Here is a 27,098-nt window from a genome sequence, read left to right as displayed (position 1 = left end):
CTAGCATAGCCTTGTAGATGACCTGGAGCCAGTGGGTCTGACGACGAACATGTAGCGAGGGCCAGCCGACTAGGGCATACAGGTCGCAGTGGTGGGTCGTATAAGGTGCTTTAGTAACAAAACGAATGGCACTGTGATAAACTGCATCCAGTTTGCTGAGTAGAGTATTGGAAGCTATTTTGTAGATGACATCGCCGAAGTCGAGGATCGGTAGGATAGTCAGTTTTACTAGGGTAAGTTTGGCGGCGTGAGTGAAGGAGGCTTTGTTGCGGAATAGAAAGCCGATTCTTGCTTTGATTTTGGATTGGAGATGTTTGATATGAGTCTGGAAGGAGAGTTTGCAGTCTAGCCAGACACCTAGGTACTTATAGATGTCCACATATTCTAGGTCGGAACCGTCCAGGGTGGTGATGCTAGTCGGGCGTGCGGGTGCAGGCAGCGAACGGTTGAAAAGCATGCATTTGGTTTTACTAGCGTTTAAGAGCAGTTGGAGGCCACGGAAGGAGTGTTGTATGGCATTGAAGCTCGTTTGGAGGTTAGATAGTACAGTGTCCAAGGAAGGGCCGGAAGTATATAGAATGGTGTCGTCTGCGTAGAGGTGGATCAGGGAATCGCCCGCAGCAAGAGCAACATCATTGATGTATACAGAGAAAAGAGTCGGCCCGAGAATTGAACCCTGTGGTACCCCCATAGAGACTGCCAGAGGACCGGACAACATGCCCTCCGATTTGACACACTGAACTCTGTCTGCAAAGTAGTTGGTGAACCAGGCAAGGCAGTCATTAGAAAAACCGAGGCTACTGAGTCTGCCGATAAGAATATGGTGATTGACAGAGTCGAAAGCCTTGGCCAGGTCGATGAAGACGGCTGCACAGTAATGTCTTTTATCGATGGCGGTTATGATATCGTTTAGTACCTTGAGCGTGGCTGAGGTGCACCCATGACCGGCTCGGAAACCGGATTGCACAGCGGAGAAGGTACGGTGGGATTCGAGATGGTCAGTGATCTGTTTGTTGACTTGGCTTTCGAAGACCTTAGATAGGCAGGGCAGGATGGATATAGGTCTGTAACAGTTTGGGTCCAGGGTGTCACCCCCTTTGAAGAGGGGGATGACCGCGGCAGCTTTCCAATCCTTGGGGATCTCAGATGATACGAAGGAGAGGTTGAACAGGCTGGTGATAGGGGGTGCGACAATGGCGGCGGACAGTTTCAGAAATAGGGGGTCCAGATTGTCAAGCCCAGCTGATTTGTATGGGTCCAGGTTTTCCAGCTCTTTCAGAACATCTGCTATCTGGATTTGGGTAAAGGAGAAGCTGGGGAGGCTTGGGCGAGTAGCAGCGGAGGGGGCGGGGCTGTTGGCCAAGGTTGGAGTCGCCAGGAGGAAGGCATGGCCAGCCATTGAGAAATGCTTGTTGAAGTCTTCGATTATCACGGATTTATCGGTGGTGACCGTGTTACCTAGCCTCAGTGCAGTGGGCAGCTGGGAGGAGGTGCTCTTGTTCTCCATGGACTTTACAGTATCCCAGAACTTTTTGGAGTTAGAGCTACAGGATGCAAATTTCTGCTTGAAAAAGCTGGCCTTTGCTTTCCTGACTGACTGCGTGTATTGGTTCCTGACTTCCCTGAACAGTTGCATATCGCGGGGGCTCTTCGATGCTATTGCAGTTCGCCACAGGATGTTTTTGTGCTGGTCGAGGGCAGTCAGGTCTGGAGTGAACCAGGGGCTATATCTGTTCTTGGTTCTGCATTTTTTGAACGGAGCATGCTTGTCTAATATGGTGAGGAAGTAACATTTAAAGAATGACCAGGCATCCTCAACTGACGGGATGAGGTCAATATCCTTCCAGGGAACCCGGGCCAGGTCGATTAGAAAGGCCTGCTCGCAGAAGTGTTTTAGGGAGCGTTTGACAGTGATGAGGGGTGGTCGTTTGACCGCGGACCCGTGGCGGATACAGGCAATGAGGCAGTGATCACTGAGATCTTGATTGAAGACAGCAGAGGTGTATTTGGAGGGCAGGTTGGTCAGGATAATGTCTATTAGGGTGCCCATGTTTACGGATTTAGGGTTGTACCTGGTGGGTTCCTTGATGATTTGTGTGAGATTGAGGGCATCAAGCTTGGATTGTAGGACTGCCGGGGTGTTAAGCATATCCCAGTTTAGGTCACCTAACAGAACAAACTCTGAAGCTAGATGGGGAGCGATCAATTCACAGATGGTGTCCAGGGCACAGCTGGGAGCTGAGGGGGGTCGGTAGCAGGCGGCAACAGTGAGAGACTTATTTCTGGAGAGATTAATTTTTAAAATTAGAAGTTCGAACTGTTTGGGCATAGACCTGGAAAGTATGACAGAACTTTGCAGGCTATCTCTGCAGTAGATTGCAACTCCTCCCCCTTTGGCAGTTCTATCTTGACGGAAAGTGTTATAGTTGGGTATGGAAATCTCAGAATTTTTGGTGGCCTTCCTAAGCCAGGATTCGGACACGGCAAGGACATCAGGGTTGGCAGAGTGTGCTAAAGCGGTGAGTAAGGCAAACTTAGGGAGGAGGCTTCTGATGTTGACATGCATGAGGCCAAGGCTTTTTCGATCACAGAAGTCAACAAATGAGGGTGACTGGGGACATGCAGGGCCTGGGTTTACCTCCACATCACCCGAGGAACAGAGGAGTAGTAGGATGAGGGTGCGGCTAAAGGCTATCAAAACTGGTCGCCTAGAGCGTTGGGGACAAAGAATAAAAGGAGCAGATTTATGGGCGTGGTAGAATAGATTCTGGGCATAATGTGCAGACAGGGGTATGGTGGGGCACGGGTACAGCGGAGGCAAGCCCAGGCACTGGGTGATGATAAGAGAGGTTGTATCTCTGGACATGCTGGTCTCAATGGGTGAGGTCACCGCATGTGTGGGGGGTGGGACGAAGGGGGTATCAGAGGTACGGAGAGTGGAACTACGGGGTCCATTGCAAACCAAAACAATGATAGCTAGCCTGAACAACAGTATGCAAGGCATATTGATATTTGAGGGAGACATACAATAAGGCATAAAGTGATTGCAGGTCTTGATTGGGAGAGCTAGCTAAAACAACAGGTGAGATAACAGCAGCTAGTCAGTTAACACAGCAGCAGCAGGTAAAAATGGCGACGGCTAGGCAGAGAGGGTCGGATTAACTACACACAGATCCTGAGTTAAAGCACAGAGCCGACAGATAAAACACAAATAAACGGAATGGAGTACCGTGAATTAATGGACAGTCAAGCAAGCATCAGCTATGTAGCCAAGTGATCATAGTGTCCAGGGGGCAGCCGTAGATGGAGCAGTGAGGCCTCCACTAAGCTAGCCCGCGGCGTAAGATTGTTCGATAGACCTGTTCAGATAGCAGCCGATATGCTCAAGACAGCTAACGATTAGCGGGCCGCAGTTAGCATATGTGCGTTCAGGTTACGTCGCGATGGAGGGGCCAGTTGAATAACTCCCTCGGGCAGATAACGTCGGTATCCCAGTCGTGAAGGCCCGGTGGGGCTCCGCATCGGCAGTAAAACGGGTCCGGATAGGTAATTGTAGCCCAGGAGTGGCTGATGGAACTCTTCAGCTGGCTAGCTCCGGGATAATTGGTGTTTGCTCCGGAATTGATGTTAGCCAATAGTCACTCGGATAGCAGCTAGTTAGCTGCAAGATCCAGGTGTAAATGTCCAGAGATTGCGGTAAAAATCCGGGGATATGGAGAGAAAATAGGTCTGGTATGCTCTGGTCTGAGTCGCGTTGTACAAAACTGGCAATAGTTTTCAGAGCTAAAGGATAGCTGATAAGCGCTAGCTGTGGTTAGCTGAACTACTCACGTTAGCTTGTGAGCTGGCTAACTTCTGGCTAGATGAATAACTCCCTCGGGCAGATAACGTCGGTATCCCAGTCGTGAAGGCCCGGCGGGGCTCCGCATCGGCAGTAAAACGGGTCCGGATAGGTGATTGTAGCCCAGGAGTGGCTGATGGAACTCTTCAGCTGGCTAGCTCCGGGATAATTGGTGTTTGCTCCGGAATTGATGTTAGCCAATAGTCACTCGGATAGCAGCTAGTTAGCTGCAAGATCCAGGTGTAAATGTCCAGAGCTTGCGGTAAAAATCCGGGGATATGGAGAGAAAATAGGTCTGGTATGCTCTGGTCTGAGTCGCGTTGTACAAAACTGGCAATAGTTTTCAGAGCTAAAGGATAGCTGATAAGCGCTAGCTGTGGTTAGCTGAACTACTCACGTTAGCTTGTGAGCTGGCTAACTACTGGCTAGCTTCTGTTGTAGATTTCGGATACGAGGTGAATAATACCTTTGAGGAGAAAAAAAGCAGATCCGCACCACATTTGGTGAGGTAGGTTGCAGGAGAGTGTTTTGAAGTTGAGTTTTTAAGAAGAAAAAATATATATATAAAAAGAAATGCGAAGAAAAATATATAAAAAATATATACACGGGACAGGACGAGGACAAAGGACATCTGACTGCTACGCCATCTTGGATTCCAAGTATTAGGCTGTAGCCTATAGCCTAATATAAAGCTATTTTTAGCCTATAGCCTAATATAAAGCTATTTGTAGGCTATAGCCTAATACAAAGCTATTTGTAGCCTATAGTCTAATATAAAGCTATTTGTAGCCTATAGCCTAATATAAAGCTATTTGTAGCCTATAGCCTAATATAAAGCTATTTGTAGCCTAATAAAGCTATTTGTAGCCTATAGCCTAATATAAAGCTATTTGTAGGCTATAGCCTAATATAAAGCTATTTGTAGGCTATAGCCTAATATAAAGCTATTTGTAGCCTATAGCCTAATATAAAGCTATTTGTAGCCTATAGCCTAATATAAAGCTATTTGTAGCCTATAGCCTAATATAAAGCTATTTGTAGCCTATAGCCTAATATAAAGCTATTTGTAGCCTATAGCCTAATATAAAGCTATTTGTAGGCTATAGCCTAATATAAAGCTATTTGTAGCCTATAGCCTAATATAAAGCTATTTGTAGGCTATAGCCTAATATAAAGCTATTTGTAGCCTAATAAAGCTATTTGTAGCCTATAGCCTAATATAAAGCTATTTGTAGCCTATAGCCTAATATAAAGCTATTTGTAGGCTATAGCCTAATATAAAGCTATTTGTAGCCTATAGCCTAATATAAAGCTATTTGTAGGCTATAGCCTAATATAAAGCTATTTGTAGCCTATAGCCTAATATAAAGCTATTTGTAGGCTATAGCCTAATATAAAGCTATTTGTAGCCTATAGCCTAATATAAAGCTATTTGTAGCCTATAGCCTAATATAAAGCTATTTGTAGGCTATAGCCTAATATAAAGCTATTTGTAGCCTAATAAAGCTATTTGTAGCCTATAGCCTAATATAAAGCTATTTGTAGCCTATAGCCTAATATAAAGCTATTTGTAGGCTATAGCCTAATATAAAGCTATTTGTAGCCTATAGCCTAATATAAAGCTATTTGTAGCCTATAGCCTAATATAAAGCTATTTGTAGGCTATAGCCTAATATAAAGCTATTTGTAGGCTATAGCCTAATATAAAGCTATTTGTAGGCTATAGCCTAATATAAAGCTATTTGTAGCCTATAGCCTAATATAAAGCTATTTGTAGCCTATAGCCTAATATAAAGCTATTTGTAGCCTATAGCCTAATATAAAGCTATTTGTAGCCTATAGCCTAATATAAAGCTTTTTGTAGGCTATAGCCTAATATAAAGCTATTTGTAGCCTATAGCCTAATATAAAGCTATTTGTAGCCTATAGCCTAATATAAAGCTATTTGTAGCCTATAGCCTAATATAAAGCTATTTGTAGCCTATAGCCTAATATAAAGCTATTTGTAGGCTATAGCCTAATATAAAGCTATTTGTAGGCTATAGCCTAATATAAAGCTATTTGTAGCCTATAGCCTAATATAAAGCTATTTGTAGCCTATAGCCTAATATAAAGCTATTTGTAGCCTATAGCCTAATATAAAGCTATTTGTAGCCTATAGCCTAATATAAAGCTATTTGTAGGCTATAGCCTAATATAAAGCTATTTGTAGCCTACAGCCTAATAGGCATCTGACTATGTGGTAAAGCTATTTGTCGGCTATAGCCTCATGTAAATACATATAGCTTACTATCATGGCTCTGTTTACGAGGAGAGCTTTACTGTGACTAGGTCATTCATTGTATTGTGTAGATTTCACTGTATTATAAATAAACTTTGATTTGATTAACTTGAACACATGATTACAATATAGGCTACCTGTTAGACTAAAATAAAAACCGAGGGGAACCTTTCATATAGTTTATTTGCAGACATTAAACATGCTGTGAAATCAATTGACCAAGTAGTGGACATTGATCATTACTACGTAGAATTGCAGGAAATTCGCTTTAAAACATCCATCTAGCTACCCTAGCACAAAAAACACGTCTAGCTACCCTAGCACAAAAAACACGTCTAGCTACCCTACCACAAAAAACACATCTAGCTACCCTACCACAAAAAACACATCTAGCTACCCTACCACAAAAAACACATCTAGCTAAACTACCACAAAAAACATGAGAGGAAAGGAGGGTGAAGAGAGGAGAGGAGGGTGATGAGAGGGGAGGAGGGTGAAGAGAGGAGAGGAGGGTGATGAGAGGGGAGGAGGGTGAAGAGAGGAGAGGAGGGTGATGAGAGGGGAGGAGGGTGAAGAGAGGAGAGGAGGGTGATGAGAGGAGGGTGAAGAGAGGAGAGGAGGGTGAAGAGAGGAGAGGAGGGTGAAGAGAGGAGAGGAGGGTGAAGAGAGGAGAGGAGGGTGATGAGAGGAGGGTGAAGAGAGGAGAGGAGGGTGAAGAGAGGAGAGGAGGGTGATGAGAGGAGGGTGAAGAGATGAGAATAAAGTAATATCTCTGTCCACAAAAGCTCAGTATGCACATTCCTGCTCCTGATAAATAACTGGCTGAAGAGTCGATATCCTGTACTAATCAATCAACATATAGACAGACAGGAGACAGACCCCCATCCTATGACACAATAACTACCATGTTCTACCTGGAACCCAAAGGTCTTACCCCACATCCCCCCCTACTGTAACTCATTAGAGAAGGGGAGTGACCCACAACCCAAAGGTCTTACCCCACATCCCCCCCTACTGTAACTCATTAGAGAAGGGGAGTAACCCACAACCCAAAGGTCTTACCCCACATCCCCCCCTACTGTAACTCATTAGAGAAGGGGAGTGACCCACAACCCAAAGGTCTTACCCCACATCCCCCCTACTGTAACTCATTAGAGAAGGGGAGTAACCAACAACCCAAAGGTCTTACCCCACATCCCCCCCTACTGTAACTCATTAGAGAAGGGGAGTGACCCACAACCCAAAGGTCTTACCCCACATCCCCCCTACTGTAACTCATTAGAGAAGGGGAGTAACCCACAACCCAAAGGTCTTACCCCACATCCCCCCTACTGTAACTCATTAGAGAAGGGGAGTGACCCACAACCCAAAGGTCTTACCCCACATCCCCCCTACTGTAACTCATTAGAGAAGGGGAGTGACCCACAACCCAAAGGTCTTACCCCACATCCCCCCTACTGTAACTCATTAGAGAAGGGGAGTGACCCACAACCCACAGGTCTTACCCCACATCCCCCCTACTGTAACTCATTAGAGAAGGGGAGTGACCCACAACCAAAAAGGTCTTACCCCACATCCCCCCCTACTGTAACTCATTAGAGAAGGGGAGTGACCCACAACCCAAAGGTCTTACCCCACATCCCCCCTACTGTAACTCATTAGAGAAGGGGAGTGACCCACAACCCAAAAACCCTCCAAGCAGTAACCCTCCCAGCAGTAACCCTCACAGCAGTAAGCCTCCCAGCAGTAACCCTCCAAGCCTCCCAGCAGTAAACCCTCCAAGCCTCCCAGCAGTAACCCTCCCAGCAGTAACCCTCCCTGAATTTACATTAACTCCACAGACTGAAAGCAGCTAGCCTAATTGACTTTTTAGTAATCTTTACACATACTCTTGTACAGTTCCAAAACATGGAATTTAGGAAGGATTATTATCAGGAAAAACTACAGTACAGTTTAGTATACAACCTACAGCTTTCTCTAGTGTAGAAAACAACTACAGCCCTACCTTCCACTTCATTGTAGTAAACTACAGCCCTACCTTCCACTTCATTGTAGTAAACTACAGCCCTACCTTCCACTTCATTGTAGTAAACTACAGCCCTACATTCCACTTCATTGTAGTAAACTACAGCCCTACCTTCCACTTCATTGTAGTAAACTACAGCCCTACCTTCCACTTCATTGTAGTAAACTACAGCCCTACATTCCACTTCATTGTAGTAAACTACAGCCCTACCTTCCACTTCATTGTAGGAAACTACAGCCCTACATTCCACTTTATTGTAGTAAACTACAGCCCTACCTTCCACTTCATTGTAGTAAACTACAGCCCTACCTTCCACTTCATTGTAGGAAACTACAGCCCTACCTTCCACTTCATTGTAGGAAACTACAGCCCTACATTCCACTTTATTGTAGTAAACTACAGCCCTACCTTCCACTTCATTGTAGTAAACTACAGCCCTACCTTCCACTTCATTGTAGGAAACTACAGCCCTACCTTCCACTTCATTGTAGGAAACTACAGCCCTACCTTCCACTTCATTGTAGGAAACTACAGCCCTACCTTCCACTTCATTGTAGTAAACTACAGCCCTACATTCCACTTCATTGTAGTAAACTACAGCCCTACCTTCCACTTCATTGTAGTAAACTACAGCCCTACCTTCCACTTCATTGTAGTAAACTACAGCCCTACATTCCACTTCATTGTAGTAAACTACAGCCCTACCTTCCACTTCATTGTAGGAAACTACAGCCCTACATTCCACTTTATTGTAGTAAACTACAGCCCTACCTTCCACTTCATTGTAGTAAACTACAGCCCTACCTTCCACTTCATTGTAGGAAACTACAGCCCTACCTTCCACTTCATTGTAGGAAACTACAGCCCTACATTCCACTTTATTGTAGTAAACTACAGCCCTACCTTCCACTTCATTGTAGTAAACTACAGCCCTACCTTCCACTTCATTGTAGGAAACTACAGCCCTACCTTCCACTTCATTGTAGGAAACTACAGCCCTACCTTCCACTTCATTGTAGGAAACTACAGCCCTACCTTCCACTTCATTGTAGGAAACTACAGCCCTACCTTCCACTTCATTGTAGGAAACTACAGCCCTACCTTCCACTTCATTGTAGTAAACTACAGCCCTACCTTCCACTTCATTGTAGGAAACTACAGCCCTACCTTCCACTTCATTGTAGGAAACTACAGCCCTACCTTCCACTTCATTGTAGGAAACTACAGCCCTACCTTCCACTTCATTGTAGTAAACTACAGCCCTACCTTCCACTTCATTGTAGGAAACTACAGCCCTACATTCCACTTCATTGTAGGAAACTACAGCCCTACATTCCACTTCATTGTAGTAAACTACAGCCCTACCTTCCACTTCATTGTAGTAAACTACAGCCCTACCTTCCACTTCATTGTAGGAAACTACAGCCCTACCTTCCACTTCATTGTAGTAAACTACAGCCCTACCTTCCACTTCATTGTAGTAAACTACAGCCCTACCTTCCACTTCATTGTAGGAAACTACAGCCCTACATTCCACTTCATTGTAGTAAACTACAGCCCTACCTTCCACTTCATTGTAGTAAACTACAGCCCTACCTTCCACTTTATTGTAGGAAACTACAAACCTACATTCCACTTTATTGTAGGAAACTACAGCCCACTTTACTGTAGGAAACTACAGCCCACTTTAGTGTAGAAACTACAGCCCACTTTAGTGTAGGAAACTACAGCCCACTTTAGTGTAGGAAACTACAGCCCACTTTACTGTAGGAAACTACAGCCCACTTTACTGTAGGAAACTACAGCCCACTTTACTGTAGAAACTACAGCCCCACAGCCCACTTTAGTGTAGAAGAATACAGGCTCTACTCGTGTACAACTAACACCAACTAACTTGCCTAACTAACAGACAACATGGCTGGATTCCCATAATCCTCTTCTCTCTATAACACACATTCTAGAACACTCCCTAAACCAGAGGGAAAAAAACTAGGAATCACTGAGTGGAAAAATAGGAAGGGAAACAAACGACAGCCCCTCTTCCTCCAAACTCAGGGAGGGAAGGAACAACTGAATGTTTAACTAAGTCATTACCAAGTCATATCCAAACAGAAAAGCAGAGGATCTCTATCAGACCAGAAATGTCAACTCACGAAAGAAGTGCTTGAAGAGGTTAGCCATGTCCATGTTGGGCGCTCCCTCTCTTTCTCTCTCTCTCTCTACTCTTCCCACTACAGCTGCAGAGTTATTCCATGTGAACACCCAGAGGAGGGCAGGCAGCCCACTCCCTGGACATGTGACCTGACTCAACCAATAGGGAGGCAGGGATAGAGGCCTCAGCTAACTTCCCACTGAGCACAGCCCAGTCAATGTGTCTCAGAGAGAGAGAGAGGGGAAGAAAGGAACAGGCCGAGCTAAGCCTCCCTCTGGGAGAGAGAGAGAGGCGAAGGAGTGAGAGAGGAACGGGGGAGAGAGAGAGGTACGGGGGAGAGAGAGGTGAAGGAGAGAGAAAGAGAGACACACAGAGAGAGAGGTACGGGGGAGAGCGAGGCGAAGGAGAGAGAGACACAGAGATACACAGAGAGAGAGAGAGAGAGAGAGATACAGAGAGAGAGAGAGAGAAATAAATATGGGAAAGAGAGAGAGATACACAGAGAGATACAGATACAGAGAGAGAGAGAGAGAGAGAGATACAGATACAGAGAGAGAGAGAGAGAGAGAGAGAGATACAGAGAGAGAGAGAGAGAGAGAGAGATACAGAGAGAGATACAGAGAGATACAGAGAGAGAGAGAGATACAGAGAGAGAGAGAGATACAGAGAGAGAGAGAGAGAGAGAGAGAGATACAGAGAGAGAGAGAGAGATACAGAGAGAGAGAGAGAGAGAGAGAGAGAGAGAGAGAGATACAGAGAGAGAGAGAGAGATACAGAGAGAGAGAGAGAGAGAGAGAGAGAGAGAGAGAGAGAGAGAGAGAGAGAGAGAGAGAGAGAGAGAGAGAGAGAGAGAGAGAGAGAGAGAGAGAGAGAAATAAATATGGGAAAGAGAGAGATTCCAGAGTTCCAAATTGAGCAGCAGCTGCTGAAAAAATGAGCTCCTATAAATATTGAAATTATCATGGTTTTGGAACATTGGAAAAAACAAAAGAAAACTACAAGACCGAATGGGAGACTAAACAAGCAACACATGAAAATAGGCTTGTGAAAAAGTATATATTTTTATAAAATTGTGCAGTTAGCTTAGCTGGTTGCTAAGCAGTTGCTAGGGACTCTCCTAAAATAAGCTAGCTAGCTAACTAAAAAACAGCTAGTTAACAAAATAATAGAAAAACAAAAGGACAGAAGACAAAGGACATTAAAGTAAAACAGGTATCTAAAGACACTAGAGACAATAATACAAGAAACAACGCTGTTTTGGAAAAGGTAGGCTTCTATTGCAGCATTGTAGCCAACATTACCAGCGTTGCTATGGAAACTGTTTACCCACCAGACATCCAGACGGAGAAAGGTTTGATGATGGGACAGAAACATGGATGTCTGTTTGCAGATCTTACCAGTTACAAAACAAGAGCAAATGTAATATCTAATACCAAACTGTTGTCCGGGCCTCTGGCAGTCTCTATGGGGGTGCCACAGGGTTCAATTCTCGGGCCGACTTTTTTCTCTGTATACATCAATGATGTCGCTCTTGCTGCTGGTGATTCTCTGATCCACCTCTACGCAGACGCCACCATTCTGTATACTTCTGGCCCTTCTTTGGACACTGTGTTAACAACCCTCCAGACGAGCTTCAATGCCATACAACTCTCCTTCCGTGGCCTCCAACTGCTCTTAAATGCAAGTAAAACTAAATGCATGCTCTTCAACCGATCGCTGCCTGCACCTGCCCGCCCGTCCAGCATTACTACTCTGGACGGTTCTGACTTAGAATATGTGGACAACTACAAATACCTAGGTGTCTGGCTAGACTGTAAACTCTCTTTCCTGACTCACATTAAGCATCTCCAATCCAAAATGAAATCTAGAATTGGCTTCCTATTTCGCAACAAAGCATCCTTCACTCATGCTGCCAAACATACCCTCATAAAACTGACCATCCTACCGATCCTTGACTTCGGCGATGTCATTTACAAAATAGCCTCCAATACCCTACTCAATAAATTGGATGCAGTCTATCACAGTGCCATCCGTTTTGTCACCAAAGCCCCATATACTACCCACCACTGCGACCTGTACGCTCTCGTTGGCTGGCCCTCGCTTCATACTCGTCACCAAACCCACTGGCTCCAGGTCATCTACAAGACCCTGCTAGGTAAAGTCCCCCCTTATCTCAGCTCGCTGGTCACCATAGCAGCACCCACCTGTAGCACGCGCTCCAGCAGGTATATCTCTCTGGTCACCCCCAAAACCAATTCTTCCTTTAGCCGCCTCTCCTTCCAGTTCTCTGCTGCCAATGACTGGAATGAACTACAAAAATCTCTGAAACTGGAAACACTTATCTCCCTCACTAGCTTTAAGCACCAGCTGTCAGAGCAGCTCACAGATTAATGCACCTGTACATAGCCCATCTATAATTTAGCCCAAACAACTACCTCTCCCCCTACTGTATTTATTTATTTATTTTGCTCCTTTGCACCCCATTATTTCTATCTCTACTTTGCACATTCTTCCACTGCAAATCAACCATTCCAGTGTTTAATTGCTATATTGTATTTCCTTCGCCACCATGGCCTTTTGTTGCCTTCACCTCCCTTATCTCACCTCATTTGCTCACATTGTATATAGACGTATTTTTCTACTGTATTATTGACTGTATGTTTGTTTTACTCCATGTGTAACTCTGTGTTGTTGTATGTGTCGAACTGCTTTGCTTTATCTTGGCCAGGTCGCAGTTGTAAATGAGAACTTGTTCTCAACTGGCCTACCTGGTTAAATAAAGGTGAAATAAAAAATAAAAAATGAGGGCACATATGGAAAAGGGTTATTTTCCTACCTCACCTGCAGCAGACAGAGCCAAGGACATGCCTACAACACCAAGAACACCTGCTATGCAATGTTTCCACAACACCCTCTCTCTAGTCGAAGCAGAGGTCATAGAACTCAGAGAGAACAAGCTTCAAGAGGAGGACACTGTCCAGAAACTTAAAGAAGAGATGAAACAGTTCAGGGAGGAGAGCAGAGCATCTATTGGTAAATTAGAAAGCAGAATGGACAAACTGAGTCAGACAACTGATGACCTCAGAGACCATCTGAGCACAACGAGAGAGGAGCCTGAGCAGAGAGAGAGGTACATTGACACCCTCAACCAGCAGCTAGTCATTATGTCCTCTGCATCTAGAGAACATGTCCACCAGCTTGGTACAACACAGGCAGAACCTGAGACCAGCACAACCACCACACAGCCTGATGACAATGCACCAGTCTGCTCCAGCCCAGGTCAACCAACCAGTCTGCTCCAGCCCAGGTCAACCAACCAGTCTGCTCCAGCCCAGGTCAACCAACCAGTCTGCTCCAGCCCAGGTCAAACCTACCAGTCTGCTTCAGCCCAGGTCAACCTACCAGTCTCCCAGTCTAACATCATCATCCACACTGGTACAAACAACATTCGTGCCTTAGGTGAAAATGTATCTGGGACAGTGAGAAGAGTGGCAGAACGGACACAGGCCATGTTCCCAACAACCACTATAGTAGTGTCCACCCTCCTACCAAGAAAATACTCCCCTGGATAGATAATCAACTAAATGAATCAAGAGATCCCTGTGGACTGTGCCTCACTGCTCAACATCAGAATGGCTCACCATCCCACTCTGACATGTGAACACTTATACGATAATATACACCTTGAACAGGACAGTATCAGAACCTTTGCCAAGGACCTAAAGGATGCAACACTTGGCAGGGACCCACACACCCATAACCCCAGCAGCAGAGGCCCCCCACCCCACCTTCTGAAACAACAGTAGCCCCACCATCCCCAGGAGAGAAGAGCCAGACACGGCTTAATACAGCACAGCTCTACTAGACCCCATCACAACACAGCTCTACTAGACCAGGCCCAACACAGCACAGCTCTACTAGACCAGGCCCAACACAGCACAGATTTACCAGACCAGACCCACCTCAGCACAGCTCTACTAGACCAGGCCCAACACAGCACAGATTTACCAGACCAGACCCACCTCAGCACAGCTCTACTAGACCAGGCCCAACACAGCACAGATTTACCAGACCAGATCCACCTCAGCACAGCTCTACTAGACCAGGCCCAACACAGCACAGATTTACCAGACCCGCCTCAGGACAGCTCTACTAGACCAGGCCCAACACAGCACAGATTTACCAGACCAGACCCGCCTCAGCACAGCTCTACTAGACCAGGCCCAACACAGCACAGATTTACCAGACCAGACCCGCCTCAGCACAGCTCTACTAGACCAGGCCCAACACAGCACAGATTTACCAGACCAGACCCGCCTCAGCACAGCTCTACTAGACCAGGCCCAACACAGCACAGATTTACCAGACCAGACCCGCCTCAGCACAGCTCTACTAGACCAGGCCCAACACAGCACAGATTTACCAGACCAGACCCGCCTCAGCACAGCTCTACTAGACCAGGCCCAACACAGCACAGATTTACCAGACCAGACCCGCCTCAGCACAGCTCTACTAGACCAGGCCCAACACAGCACAGATTTACCAGACCAGACCCGCCTCAGGACAGCTCTACTAGACCAGGCCCAACACAGCACAGATTTACCAGACCAGACCCACCTCAGGACAGCTCTAATAGACCAGGCCCAACACAGCACAGATTTACCAGACCAGACCCGCCTCAGGACAGCTCCACTAGACCAGGCCCAACACAGCACAGATTTACCAGACCAGACCCGCCTCAGGACAGCTCCACTAGACCAGGCCCAACACAGCACAGATTTACCAGACCAGACCCGCCTCAGGACAGCTCCACTAGGCCCGGCCCATCACAACAGGACATCATACTTGTTTGCATATCTTGCATTACTCATCTCATATGTATATACTGTATTTTATACCATCTATTGCATCTTGCCTATGCCGTTCGGTCATCGCTCATCCATATATTTATATGTACATATTCTTATTCCATCCCTTTACACTTGTGTGTATAAGGTAGTAGTTGTGGAATTGCTATGTTAGATTACTCGTTGGTTATTACTGCACTGTCGGAACTAGAAGCACAAGCATTTCGCTACACTCACATTAACATCTGCTAACCATGTGTATGTGACAAATAAAATGTGATTTGATCATAATTTGGCATGAGCAGGACTTAGCACTGAATGAAATTTAAAAAAGGTACTAATCACATTTGGCTTAAACTTAACAAAGAATCTATTGTGACAATGATGTTTAAATATGTACAGCTTCTGCTCCTCCTTCAGATTCATTGCGGCAGCGTAGCCTAGTGGTTAGAGCGTTGGACTAGTAACCAGCAGGTAGCCTAGTGGTTAGAGTGTTGGACTAGTAACCAGCAGGTAGCCTAGTGGTTAGAGCGTTGGACTAGTAACCAGCAGGTAGCCTAGTGGTTAGAGCGTTGGACTAGTAACCAGCAGGTAGCCTAGTGGTTAGAGTGTTGGACTAGTAACCAGCAGGTAGCCTAGTGGTTAGAGCGTTGGACTAGTAACCAGCAGGTAGCCTAGTGGTTAGAGTGTTGGACTAGTAACCAGCAGGTAGCCTAGTGGTTAGAGCGTTGGACTAGTAACCAGCAGGTAGCCTAGTGGTTAGAGTGTTGGACTAGTAACCAGCAGGTAGCCTAGTGGTTAGAGTGTTGGACTAGTAACCAGCAGGTAGCCTAGTGGTTAGAGCGTTGGACTAGTAACCAGCAGGTAGCCTAGTGGTTAGAGTGTTGGACTAGTAACCAGCAGGTAGCCTAGTGGTTAGAGCGTTGGACTAGTAACTGGAAGGTTGCAAGTTCAAATCCCTGAGCTGACAAGGTACACATCTGTCCTTCTGCCCCTGAACAAGGCAGTTGTTCCCCGTCAGGCCGTCATTGAAAATAAGAATTTGTTCTTTACTGACTTGCCTGGTTAAATAAAGGTAAATATTATGATAGTCTGTTTTGGGATATTCTCCATACAGAAATCATTACATTTCATATAGAGGGTAAAGTGCTTCTTTGTGGAGATGTCAATGTGAGAACAGGTTCTGATGCGGGAGGTAACCCCCCTCCTTGTACAGTAGTCCTGTTATACATAATAGAAACAGACCAAATACTGAACAGAAACGGGAAGCAGTTAGTGCGTCTCTGCCGAGCCTTAGGCCTGTACATGCTTAATGGTAGAATCAGAGAGGACTCTTTAGGTCGGCTGACTTACTGCTCAGCTCTTGGGACAAGTGTAGTCGATTATGCCATCGATTATGCCATCACTGACAGTGAATTATTTGAATGTACTAACGGAGGAGGGGTCCATGTCAGACCACAGACACCACTGATCAACGTGTTTCTGAAGAAATTAACCGGCAATATTAATTTTAAAAAACAGCCCAATAAACTCTACAACATAAACCAATCGTACAGACGGGCTCCATACAGCGCAGAGAGATTCATTGAAACGTTAAACTCAAATGATTAACTCTATACAGGTCTTCAATAATTTACTCAAAACATAAATTGCATTTTCCAAAAAGCATCAAAAGCAAATTTGAAATGCAACAAAAAACAAAACGTTTCTGAAAAATGGTTTGATAACGAATGTAAAACAATTAGAAAACACCTAAAGACAAATGTCAAACAAAAAACATAAGCAGCAAAACAACCCAGAGCTACGATATGAATACTTTGAAACAGTATAAACAAACACTGAAACGCAAGAAACTGAATTATACTAATAAAACACTTGATGAAATTGAAAACGCAATTGACCAAAATCAGTTCTGGGACATGTGGAACAATTTAAGCACGACAAAGCCACAAGAATTAGCCATGCAAGATGAAGGAATTTGGAAAACTTACTTTGATCATCTATACAAAAACATGTCACAAAAAGACATACAACATACCCAATTAGAAACTCAAGAAAAATGTAACAACCAAAATCCATTAGATTACCCAATAACCCAACTAAATGAGAACCTAAAACCTATAAAACCAAAAAAGGCTTGTGGTCTAGACAACATCAGAAATGAAGTGCTGAAAAACAGCACACCTGAGTTGCAAAATGCTTAAACTGTTCAACATGGTATTAACTTCTGGCTGCTTCCCTGATGTCTGGAACCAGGGGCTCATCTCCTCTATACACAAAAGTGGAGACAAATCAGACCCCAAAAATTACAGGGGAATTTGCGTAAACAGCAACTTGGGAAAGGTTTTCTGTAGCTTTTTGAATTCTGACCATATCTGCATGGGGAAACTTTAAAATGGCAATGAATGAACTCAAAGAGAAAGCCTGCAGAGCATTGTATGCAATAAAAAATTAATTATTCAAAATCAACATCCCAATTAGAATTTGGACCAAAATATTTGACAGTGTAATCCTACCGATAGCTCTTTACGGAAGTGAGGTTTGGGGGCCACTCAATAAAACTGGACCTTAAAATGTGGCACAAACATCCAATTGTAGCCCTACATGCAGAATTCTGTCCAGAGAAATACACCAACTAATGCATGTAAGGCAGAATTGGGCTGTTTTGAAAATACAGAAAAAAATCACACCATTTTTTTGCCACACCTAAATTCAAGTATATAAAGCACTTCAAACCCAAGAGTTGAGCCCAGAAACGAGCCCTCTCATTCAGCTGGTGTTGGACCTAACCAACCAAGCTCCAAAGGAAAGAATTCCAAAAAACAAAATCATGAACCAATCAAAGGACTCATATTTACAACATTGGAAAAACCAAACAAAATCCCAAAACCGACTAAATTGATATCCGGGCCTAAACAGAGAATATGAATTGGCTGGTCATCTCTACTCTGTCAGAGATACGAGGCAGAGAAAGATCCTTACCAAGTACAGGCTGAGTGACCACCTGGCTGATTATCTCTACTCTGTCAGCGATACGAGGCAGAGAAAGATCCTTACCAAGTACAGGCTGAGTGACCACCTGGCTGATTATCTCTACTCTGTCAGCGATACGAAGCAGAGACAGGTCCTTACCAAGTACAGGCTGAGTGACCACCAATTGGCAATAGAAACAGGCAGACATAAAAAGACAAGGCAACCTCTTCAAAGGGGGAGACACCCTGGACCCAAACTGCTACAGACCTATATCCATCCTGCCCTGCCTATCTAAGGTCTTCGAAAGCCAAGTTAACAAACAGATCACTGACCATCTCGAATCCCACCGTACCTTCTCTGCTGTGCAATCCGGTTTCCGAGCCGGTCACAGGTGCACCTCAGCCACGCTCAAGGTACTAAATGATATCATAACCGCCATCGATAAAAGACAGTACTGTGCAGCCGTCTTCATCGATCTGGCCAAGGCTTTCGACTCTGTCAATCACCATATTCTTATCGGCAGACTCAGTAGCCTCGGTTTTTCTGATGACTGCCTTGCCTGGTTCACCAACTACTTCTCTGACAGAGTTCAGTGTGTAAAATCGGAGGGCATGTTGTCCGGTCCTCTGGCAGTCTCTATGGCGGTACCACAGGGTTCAATTCTCGGGCCGAATCTTTTCTCTGTATATATCAATGATGTTGCTCTTGCTGCGGGCGATTCCCTGATCCACCTATACGCAGACGACACCATTCTGTATACTTCTGGCCCTTCCTTGGACACTGTGCTATCTAACCTCCAAACGAGCTTCAATGCCATACAACACTCCTTCCGTGGCATCCAACTGCTCTTAAACACTAGTAAAACCAAATGCATGCTTTTAAACCGTTCGCTGCCTGCACCCGCCCGCCCGACTAGCATCACCACCCTGGACGGTTCCGAACTAGAATATGTGGACATCTATAAATACCTAGGTGTCTGGCTAGACTGTAAACTCTCCTTCCAGACTCATATCAAAGATCTCCAAACCAAAATCAAATCTAGAATCGGCTTTCTATTTCGCAACAAAGCCTCCTTCACTCACGCCGTCAAACTTACACTAGTAAAACTGACTATCCTACCGATCCTCGACTTCGGCGATGTCATCTACAAAATAGCTTCCAATACTCTACTCAGCAAACTAGATGCAGTTTATCATAGTGCCATCCGTTATGTTACTAAAACACCTTATACCACCCACCACTGCGACCTGTATGCTCTAGTCGGCTGGCCCTCGCTACATATTCGTCGCCAGACCCACTGGCTCCAGGTCATCTATAAGTCCATGCTAGGTCAAGCTCCGCCTTATCTCAGTTCACTGGGCACGTTAACAACACCCGCCTGTAGCACACGCTCCAGCAGGTATATCTCACTGGTCATCCCCAAAGCCAACACCCCCTTTGGCCGCCTTTCCTTCCAGTTCTCTGCTGCCTGTGACTGGAACGAATTGCAAAAATCGCTGAAGTTGGAGACTTTTATTTCCCTCACCAACTTTAAACATCTGCTATCTGAGCAGCTAACCGATCGCTGCAGCTGTACATAGTCCATCTGTAATCAGCCCACCCAATTTACCAACCTCATCCCCATACTGTTTTTATTTACTTTTCTGGTCTTTTGCACACCAGTATCTCTACTTGCACATGATCATCTGATGATTTATCACTCCAGTGTTAATCTGCTAAATTGTAATTATTCGCTCCTATGGCCTATTTATTGACTACCTCCTCATGCCTTTTGCACACAATGTATATAGACTCATTTTTTCCCTACTATGTTATTGACTTGTTTATTGTTTACTCCATGTGTAACTCTGTGTTGTTGTCTGTTCTGCTATGCTTTATCTTGTCCAGGTCGCAGTTGTAAATGAGAACTTGTTCTCAACTGGCCTACCTGGTTAAATAAATGTGAAATAAACACACAAAAAACAGCTGAGGCCCCGAAACACACACAGCTCATATCCTGCACCTAGTTTCACTCATTCAGAACATTCATACAACAGCTGTGTGGATCTACAGCTGTGTGAATCTACAGCTGTGTGAATCTACAGCTGTGTGAATCTACAGCTGTGTGAATCTACAGCTGTGTGAATCTGTGTGTGGATCTACAGCTGTGTGGATCTACAGCTGTGTGGATCTACAGCTGTGCGGATCTACAGCTGTGCGGATCTACAGCTGTGCGAATCTACAGCTGTGCGAATCTACAGCTGTGCGAATCTACAGCTGTGCGGATCTACAGCTGTGCGGATCTACAGCTGTGCGGATCTACAGCTGTGCGGATCTACAGCTGTGCGAATCTACAGCTGTGCGGATCTACAGCTGTGTGGATCTACAGCTGTGTGGATCTACAGCTGTGTGGATCTACAGCTGTGTGAATCTACAGCTGTGTGGATCTACAGCTGGAATGTAGCTAGAGAATCTCCCCGAAATATGACATGTTCTACATTTTGTGGTCACCAGGCACCAGTCTCCAGGCTCCAGTCACCCGGCTCCAGTCACCAGGCTCCAGTCACCAGGCTCCAGTCACCAGGCTCCAGTCACCCGGCTCCAGTCACCCGGCTCCAGTCACCAGTCACCAGGCTACAGTCACCAGGCTCCAGTTACAAGGCTCCAGTCACCCGGTTCCAGTCACCAGGCTCCAGTCACCCGGCTCCAGTCACCCGGCTCCAGTCACCCGGCTCCAGTCACCCGGTTCCAGTCACCAGTCACCCGGCTCCAGTCACCAGTCACCCGGCTCCAGTCACCAGGCTCCAGTCACCCGGCTCCAGTCACCCGGCTCCAGTCACCAGGCTCCAATCACTCGGCCCCAGTCACCCGGCTCAGTTGATTTCAGTGTAGGCTGTATGTGCTCAAGCTATACATCACATCAGGCTACATGTCAGTAGTCTCAATACCTGCTGTGCTGTGCTGAGCTGTGCTGTGTGTCTGTCTATGACTCAAGAGCCCTCTTCCTGTTGTTGTAACATTCTTATCAGAGGACAAAGATTTTACCCTCAGCGGTCAAGCCGTACACACTTGATTGCTCAGATCACAGATGAATAGAGTATCTTCCTGTTTTGTTAATAAAGTGTTACAAAGTTTCCCCGTGTTTCTCACAAGCCAAACAAGTCCTTCTGTTCCTTCAGAATAGAGCGGTCAGACTTAACCTCCATCTAACTATTTGTTAGCTCGTTATCAAACGGTCATTCACAATCACAAAGTAAAAACCAAAGCTGTGCCAGCCAGTCAGTCTGCTACTACGGTAGCCTTCAGGTCCACAATGCTGAGAAGCTCAGACAACAGTAGCTATAGCTAACCTAACCGGCTGGTCCAACACAGAGGACCATCTCTTCCTGTACGTTGGTGGATAGCAAAGCAACAATGTGGTCTAAAACAAAGAGCCAACAAAGACAGACTGAAATGAGAGCTGGCAGAGAGAGAGAAAGAGACTGAGCTGAGAGCTGGCAGAGAGAGAGAGAGAGAAAGAGACTGAGCTGAGAGCTGGCAGAGAGAGAGAGAGAGAGAAAGAGACTGAGCTGAGAGCTGGCAGAGAGAGACTGAGCTGAGATCTGGCAGAGAGAGAGAGAGAGAGAGAGACTGAGCTGAGAGCTGGCAGAGAGAGAGAGAGAGAGAGAGAGACTGAGCTGAGAGCTGGCAGAGAGAGAGAGAGAGAGAGAGAGAGAGAGAGAGAGAGAGAGAGAGAGAGAGAGAGAGAGAGACTGAGCTGAGAGCTGGCAGAGAGACTGAGCTGAGAGCTGGCAGAGAGAGAGAGAGACTGAGCTGAGATCTGGCAGAGAGAGAGAGACTGAGAGCTGGCAGAGAGAGAGAGAGAGAGACTGAGATGAGAGCTGGCAGAGAGAGAGAGAGAGAGAGACTGAGCTGAGAGCTGGCAGAGAGAGAGAGAGACTGAGCTGAGAGCTGACAGAGAGACTGAGCTGAGAGCTGGCAGAGAGAGAGAGAGACTGAGCTGAGAGCTGGCAGAGAGAGAGAGACTGAGCTGAGAGCTGGCAGAGAGAGAGAGAGACTGAGCTGAGAGCTGGCAGAGAGAAGAGAGACTGAGCTGAGAGCTGGCAGAGAGAGAGAGAGAGACTGAGCTGAGAGCTGGCAGAGAGAGAGATAGACTGAGCTGAGATCTGGCAGAGAGAGAGAGAGAGAGAGACTGAGCTGAGAGCTGGCAGAGAGACTGAGCTGAGAGCTGGCAGAGAGAGAGAGAGACTGAGCTGAGATCTGGCAGAGAGAGAGAGACTGAGCTGAGAGCTGGCTGAGAGAGAGAGAGAGAGAGAGACTGAGCTGAGAGCTGGCAGAGAGAGAGAGAGAGAGAGAGAGAGAGAGACTGAGCTGAGAGCTGGCAGAGAGAGAGACAGAGAGAGACTGAGCTGAGAGCTGGCAGAGAGACTGAGCTGAGAGCTGGCAGAGAGAGAGATAGACTGAGCTGAGAGCTGGCAGAGAGAGAGAGACTGAGCTGAGAGCTGGCAGAGAGAGAGAGACTGAGCTGAGAGCTGGCAGAGAGAGAGAGAGACTGAGCTGAGAGCTGGCAGAGAGAGAGAGAGAGACTGAGCTGAGAGCTGGCAGAGAGAGAGAGAGAGAGAGACTGAGCTGAGAGCTGGCAGAGAGAGATAGAGACTGAGCTGAGATCTGGCAGAGAGAGAGAGAGACTGAGCTGAGATCTGGCAGAGAGAGAGAGAGACTGAGCTGAGAGCTGGCAGAGAGAGAGAGAGACTGAGCTGAGATCTGGCAGAGAGAGAGAGAGACTGAGCTGAGATCTGGCAGAGAGAGAGAGATAGACTGAGCTGAGCTGGCAGAGAGAGAGAGAGAGACTGAGAGCTGGCAGAGAGAGAGAAAGAAGAGGAAGAGAGAGAGAGGGAGAGGAGATGGAGAGAGAGAGAGATACAGTGCATTTGGAAAGTATTCAGAACCCTTTTTCCACATTTTGTTACGTTATAGCCTTATTCTAAAAGGATTCAATAAAAATGTTCCCTCATCAATCTACACACAATACCCCATAATGACATCACAATACCCCGTAATGACATCACAATACCCCATAATGACATCACAATACCCCATAATGACATCATAATACCCCATAATGACAAAGCAAAAACAGGTTTTTAGAAATGTTTGCAAATAAAAATAAAATTCTGATCCTTTGCTATGAGACTGGAAGTTGAGCTCAGGTACATCCTGTTTTCATTGATCATCCTTGAGATGTTTCTACAACTTGATTGGAGTCCACCTGTGGTAAATTCAATTGATTGGACATGATTTGCAAAGGCACACACCTGTCTATATAAGGTCCCACAGTTGACAGTGCATGTCAGAGCAAAAACCAAGCCATGAGGTTGAAGGAATTGTCCGTAGAGCACTGAAACAGGATTGTGTCGAGGCACAGATCTGGGGAAGGGTACCAAAACATTCCTGCAGTGACGCCCCCCATCCAACCTGACAGAGCTTGAGACGATCTGCAGGGAAGAATGGGAGAAACTCAACGAAGGTGTGCCAAGCTTGTAGTGTCATACCCAAGAAGACTCGAGGCTGTAATCGCTGACAAAGGTGCTTCAACAAAGTACAGAGTAAAGGGTCTGAACACTTATGTTAATACAATACAACAAAATTCTAAAAACCTATTTTTGCATTGTCATTATGGGTTATTGTGTGTAGATTGATGAGAGAGGGAAAAAAACGATTTAATCCATTTCAGAATAAGGCTGTAACGTATCAAAATGTGGAACAATTGGAGGTCTGAATACTCTGCGAATGCCCTGTATATATGATAGATAATAACCCCAAGAGCTGCAGGATACACAGCATCATCAGGGTAGTGCTTGAGGTCTGCATATTACAACGCTGTAGTCCAACACAGACAGGAATGTACACCGTAGCGGCTCTCGTCTGGCCTCTAAAGGAAAAACACAGCCTTATGCCCGTAATAAAACCTTTTCTCAACGTCAGCTTCTTCTCCAGGTTCTCAACAGGACTAGTGAAGTTCTCATCCAAACTCCCAGATATTTCTAGTTTATAATTTATCAGATAAACAGCTTTCTAGTGAACAAAATGATGTTTTAAGCAAAGGGGTTTTCCTTTGTAACATATACAGTTACAAATCCCCTTTCAAGTCAATATGAAAACTAACTACAGAGACGGAGTGCCACATTTACAACGTCAACGCAGCAATCCAAATGCTCTAATGACTTAATGAATTATCCTTCATTATCAGATAAGGGAGGTGGGATTAGTGATTCCTAATAGTAACATGTATATTAAACATTAAAAAATGTGTACAATAGATTTTTGATGATACCTCCAACTACAAAATCAAAGTGAATAAAAGTCCTTCGATAAAGGACTACAAAATAAAATGGTTGACAGAACAGGAATTGAAATATCTTTGTCCCGAAACCTCCAGTTTCAATCGTTTTATGGTCCTGTTTAAGGTTGACAAAATCAGACCCTCCTTTATTAAGACCTGTCGTTTCAGGAACCGGCTCCCTAACTGAAAAACGGTCTGACGTGGACTTTCACATTCATCCATTAGTCAAAACAGTTGCTATTTAAAAAGACACCACTGACTTTCTAATAAAACTACAACATAGACACGTTATAAGTGACGGGTGTCTTGATGTCTCATCTCTGTACACGCTGAATGATGGAGGTACGGTGGCCTTCTAGGTTTTCCTCTCCAACCAGCGACATGCCAACAAATTACATCATTCAATTAGTTGTCACTAAAAAACTGTTTTCTATTTGACAGACTACCTCCAGACCCTTGGAACAGCGATGGGAAACCCCCATTATCTCCTAACTACACAAATCTCTTCGTGAAGAAATTCACATTGGATTTAATCATACGTACAAAGATCCTGTCTGATATTGGACCCACTATACAGACGATTGCTTTGTGATCTGGACGGGATCCTAACTTCCTGAACTCTACAGGACAATCAATTTCCTTCACTATGGAAAAGAACATTAAATCTATACATTTCTTAGATGTACTTGTTACAAAGAAGGGACAATCTCTAAGTACTACAGTTTTACGATCAGCTGTCAATATAGTATTTTTATCACCCTGTCCCCATAAAAAGAGATGTACCAGTCAGCCAACTTCATAGACTGTGTCACATCTGTAACACATAGGAAAACATATTGAAAGACAATCACATTCTCTCTGTGAGCGTTTCTGATCGAGAGCTGAGAGAGAGCTGAGAGAGAGCTGAGAGAGAGCTGAGAGAGAGAGAGAGCTGAGAGAGAGCTGAGAGAGAGAGAGAGAGAGCTGAGAGAGAGCTGAGAGAGAGAGAGAGAGAGCTGAGAGAGAGCTGAGAGAGAGCTGAGAGAGAGCTGAGAGAGAGCTGAGAGAGAGAGAGAGAGCTGAGAGAGAGCTGAGAGAGAGCTGAGAGAGAGCTGAGAGAGAGAGAGAGAGCTGAGAGAGAGCTGAGAGAGAGCTGAGAGAGAGCTGAGAGAGAGAGAGAGCTGAGAGAGAGCTGAGAGAGAGAGAGAGCTGAGAGAGAGCTGAGAGAGAGAGAGAGAGCTGAGAGAGAGCTGAGAGAGAGCTGAGAGAGAGCTGAGAGAGAGAGAGAGAGCTGAGAGAGAGCTGAGAGAGAGCTGAGAGAGAGCTGAGAGAGAGAGAGAGCTGAGATAGAGCTGAGAGAGAGAGCGAGCTGAGAGCGAGAGCGAGAGCGAGAGCGAGAGAGAGAGCCTGAGCTGAGAGCTGGAGGGATGAAGCTCCAAAACAAGTTCAAATAACAGAAGCCAGTTACTTAATGAATCCCAACAAGAACAAACCGTTTTCTGACCTAGTGTGACTGAGGTTAGGAGAGTTCCTCACCTAGTGTGACTGAGGTTAAGGTTAAGACAGTTCCTCACCCAGTGTGACTGAGGTTAGGACAGTTCCTGACCTAGTGTGACTGAGGTTAGGACAGTTCCTGACCTAGTGTGACTGAGGTTTGGACAGTTCCTGACCTAGTGTGACTGAGGTTAAGGTTAGGACAGTTCCTGACCTAGTGTGATGAGGTTAGGACAGTTTATGACCTAGAGTGACTGAGGTTAAGGTTAGGACAGTTCCTGACCTAGTGTGACTGAGGTTAGGACAGTTCCTGACCTAGTGTGACTGAGGTTAGGACAGTTCCTGACCTAGTGTGACTGAGGTTAGGACAGTTCCTGACCTAGTGTGACTGAGGTTAGGACAGTTTCTGACCTAGTGTGACTGGGGTTAGGACAGTTCCTGACCTAGTGTGACTGAGGTTAAGGTTAGGACAGTTTCTGACCTAGTGTGACTGGGGTTAAGGTTAGGACAGTTCCTGACCTAGTGTGACTGAGGTTAAGATTAGGACAGTTTATGACCTAGTGTGACTGAGGTTAAGGTTAGGACAGTTTCTGACCTAGTGTGACTGAGGTTAGGACAGTTCCTGACCTAGTGTGACTGAGGTTAGGACAGTTCCTGACCTAGTGTGACTGAGGTTAAGGTTAGGACAGTTTCTGACCTAGTGTGACTGAGGTTAAGGTTAGGACAGTTTATGACCTAGTGTGACTGAGGTTAAGGTTAGGACAGTTTCTGACCTAGTGTGACTGAGGTTAGGACAGTTCCTGACCTAGTGTGACTGAGGTTAAGGTTAGGACAGTTTCTGACCTAGTGTGTCTTTGAGGTTCTTGACGATGGATGCCTTCCTGGCGCTGTTCTTCCTCTCGACATAGTTGGAAGGTACGAAGCCGGTCTTGTTGGTGGTGTTACGGACCCTCCACCAGGACTTACTGTCGTCCAGCAGCCACAGACGCTCGTTCTTCTTAATGTCCAACTCCTGGTCCTGCTGAGCCAGGTAGTCAAACTTGGCGATGACAATCACCTCTTCTGTCATCTTGGACCTCTGGACCTGAGAGACAGAGAGAAGATTTACGTTTTAGTTCTGTCATCTTGGACTTGGGGAACAGAGATGAGGTACATGTCAGGTTAATTTAAACTCCAACCTGTA

At 45.6% G+C, this 27,098-nt stretch overlaps 1 protein-coding gene across 2 annotated transcripts in view; it reads right to left on the bottom strand.

Annotated features, from left to right (window-relative positions):
- The window catches only part of LOC139583229 (SH2/SH3 adapter protein Nck1-like), a 112,596-nt gene that overhangs the window by 23,386 nt on the left and 62,112 nt on the right, over positions 1–27,098 (bottom strand). Inside the window, exon 3 of one of the 2 annotated variants that reach the window (XM_071414073.1) lies at positions 26,759–26,999. In XM_071414073.1, coding sequence (XP_071270174.1) covers positions 26,759–26,984 — 226 coding nt within the window. In that variant the 5' untranslated portion in view covers positions 26,985–26,999. Of the gene's footprint in view, positions 1–10,301; positions 10,432–26,758; positions 27,000–27,098 lie in introns of those variants that run through there. The other variant, XM_071414075.1, reaches the window with a different exon arrangement.

Source organism: Salvelinus alpinus, chromosome 8 (genome assembly GCF_045679555.1).
Source record: "Salvelinus alpinus chromosome 8, SLU_Salpinus.1, whole genome shotgun sequence".
Taxonomy (NCBI): Eukaryota; Metazoa; Chordata; class Actinopteri; order Salmoniformes; family Salmonidae; genus Salvelinus; species Salvelinus alpinus.
Note: the sequence above shows the minus strand (reverse complement) of the source record. Positions and strands in the feature narration are given on the sequence as shown.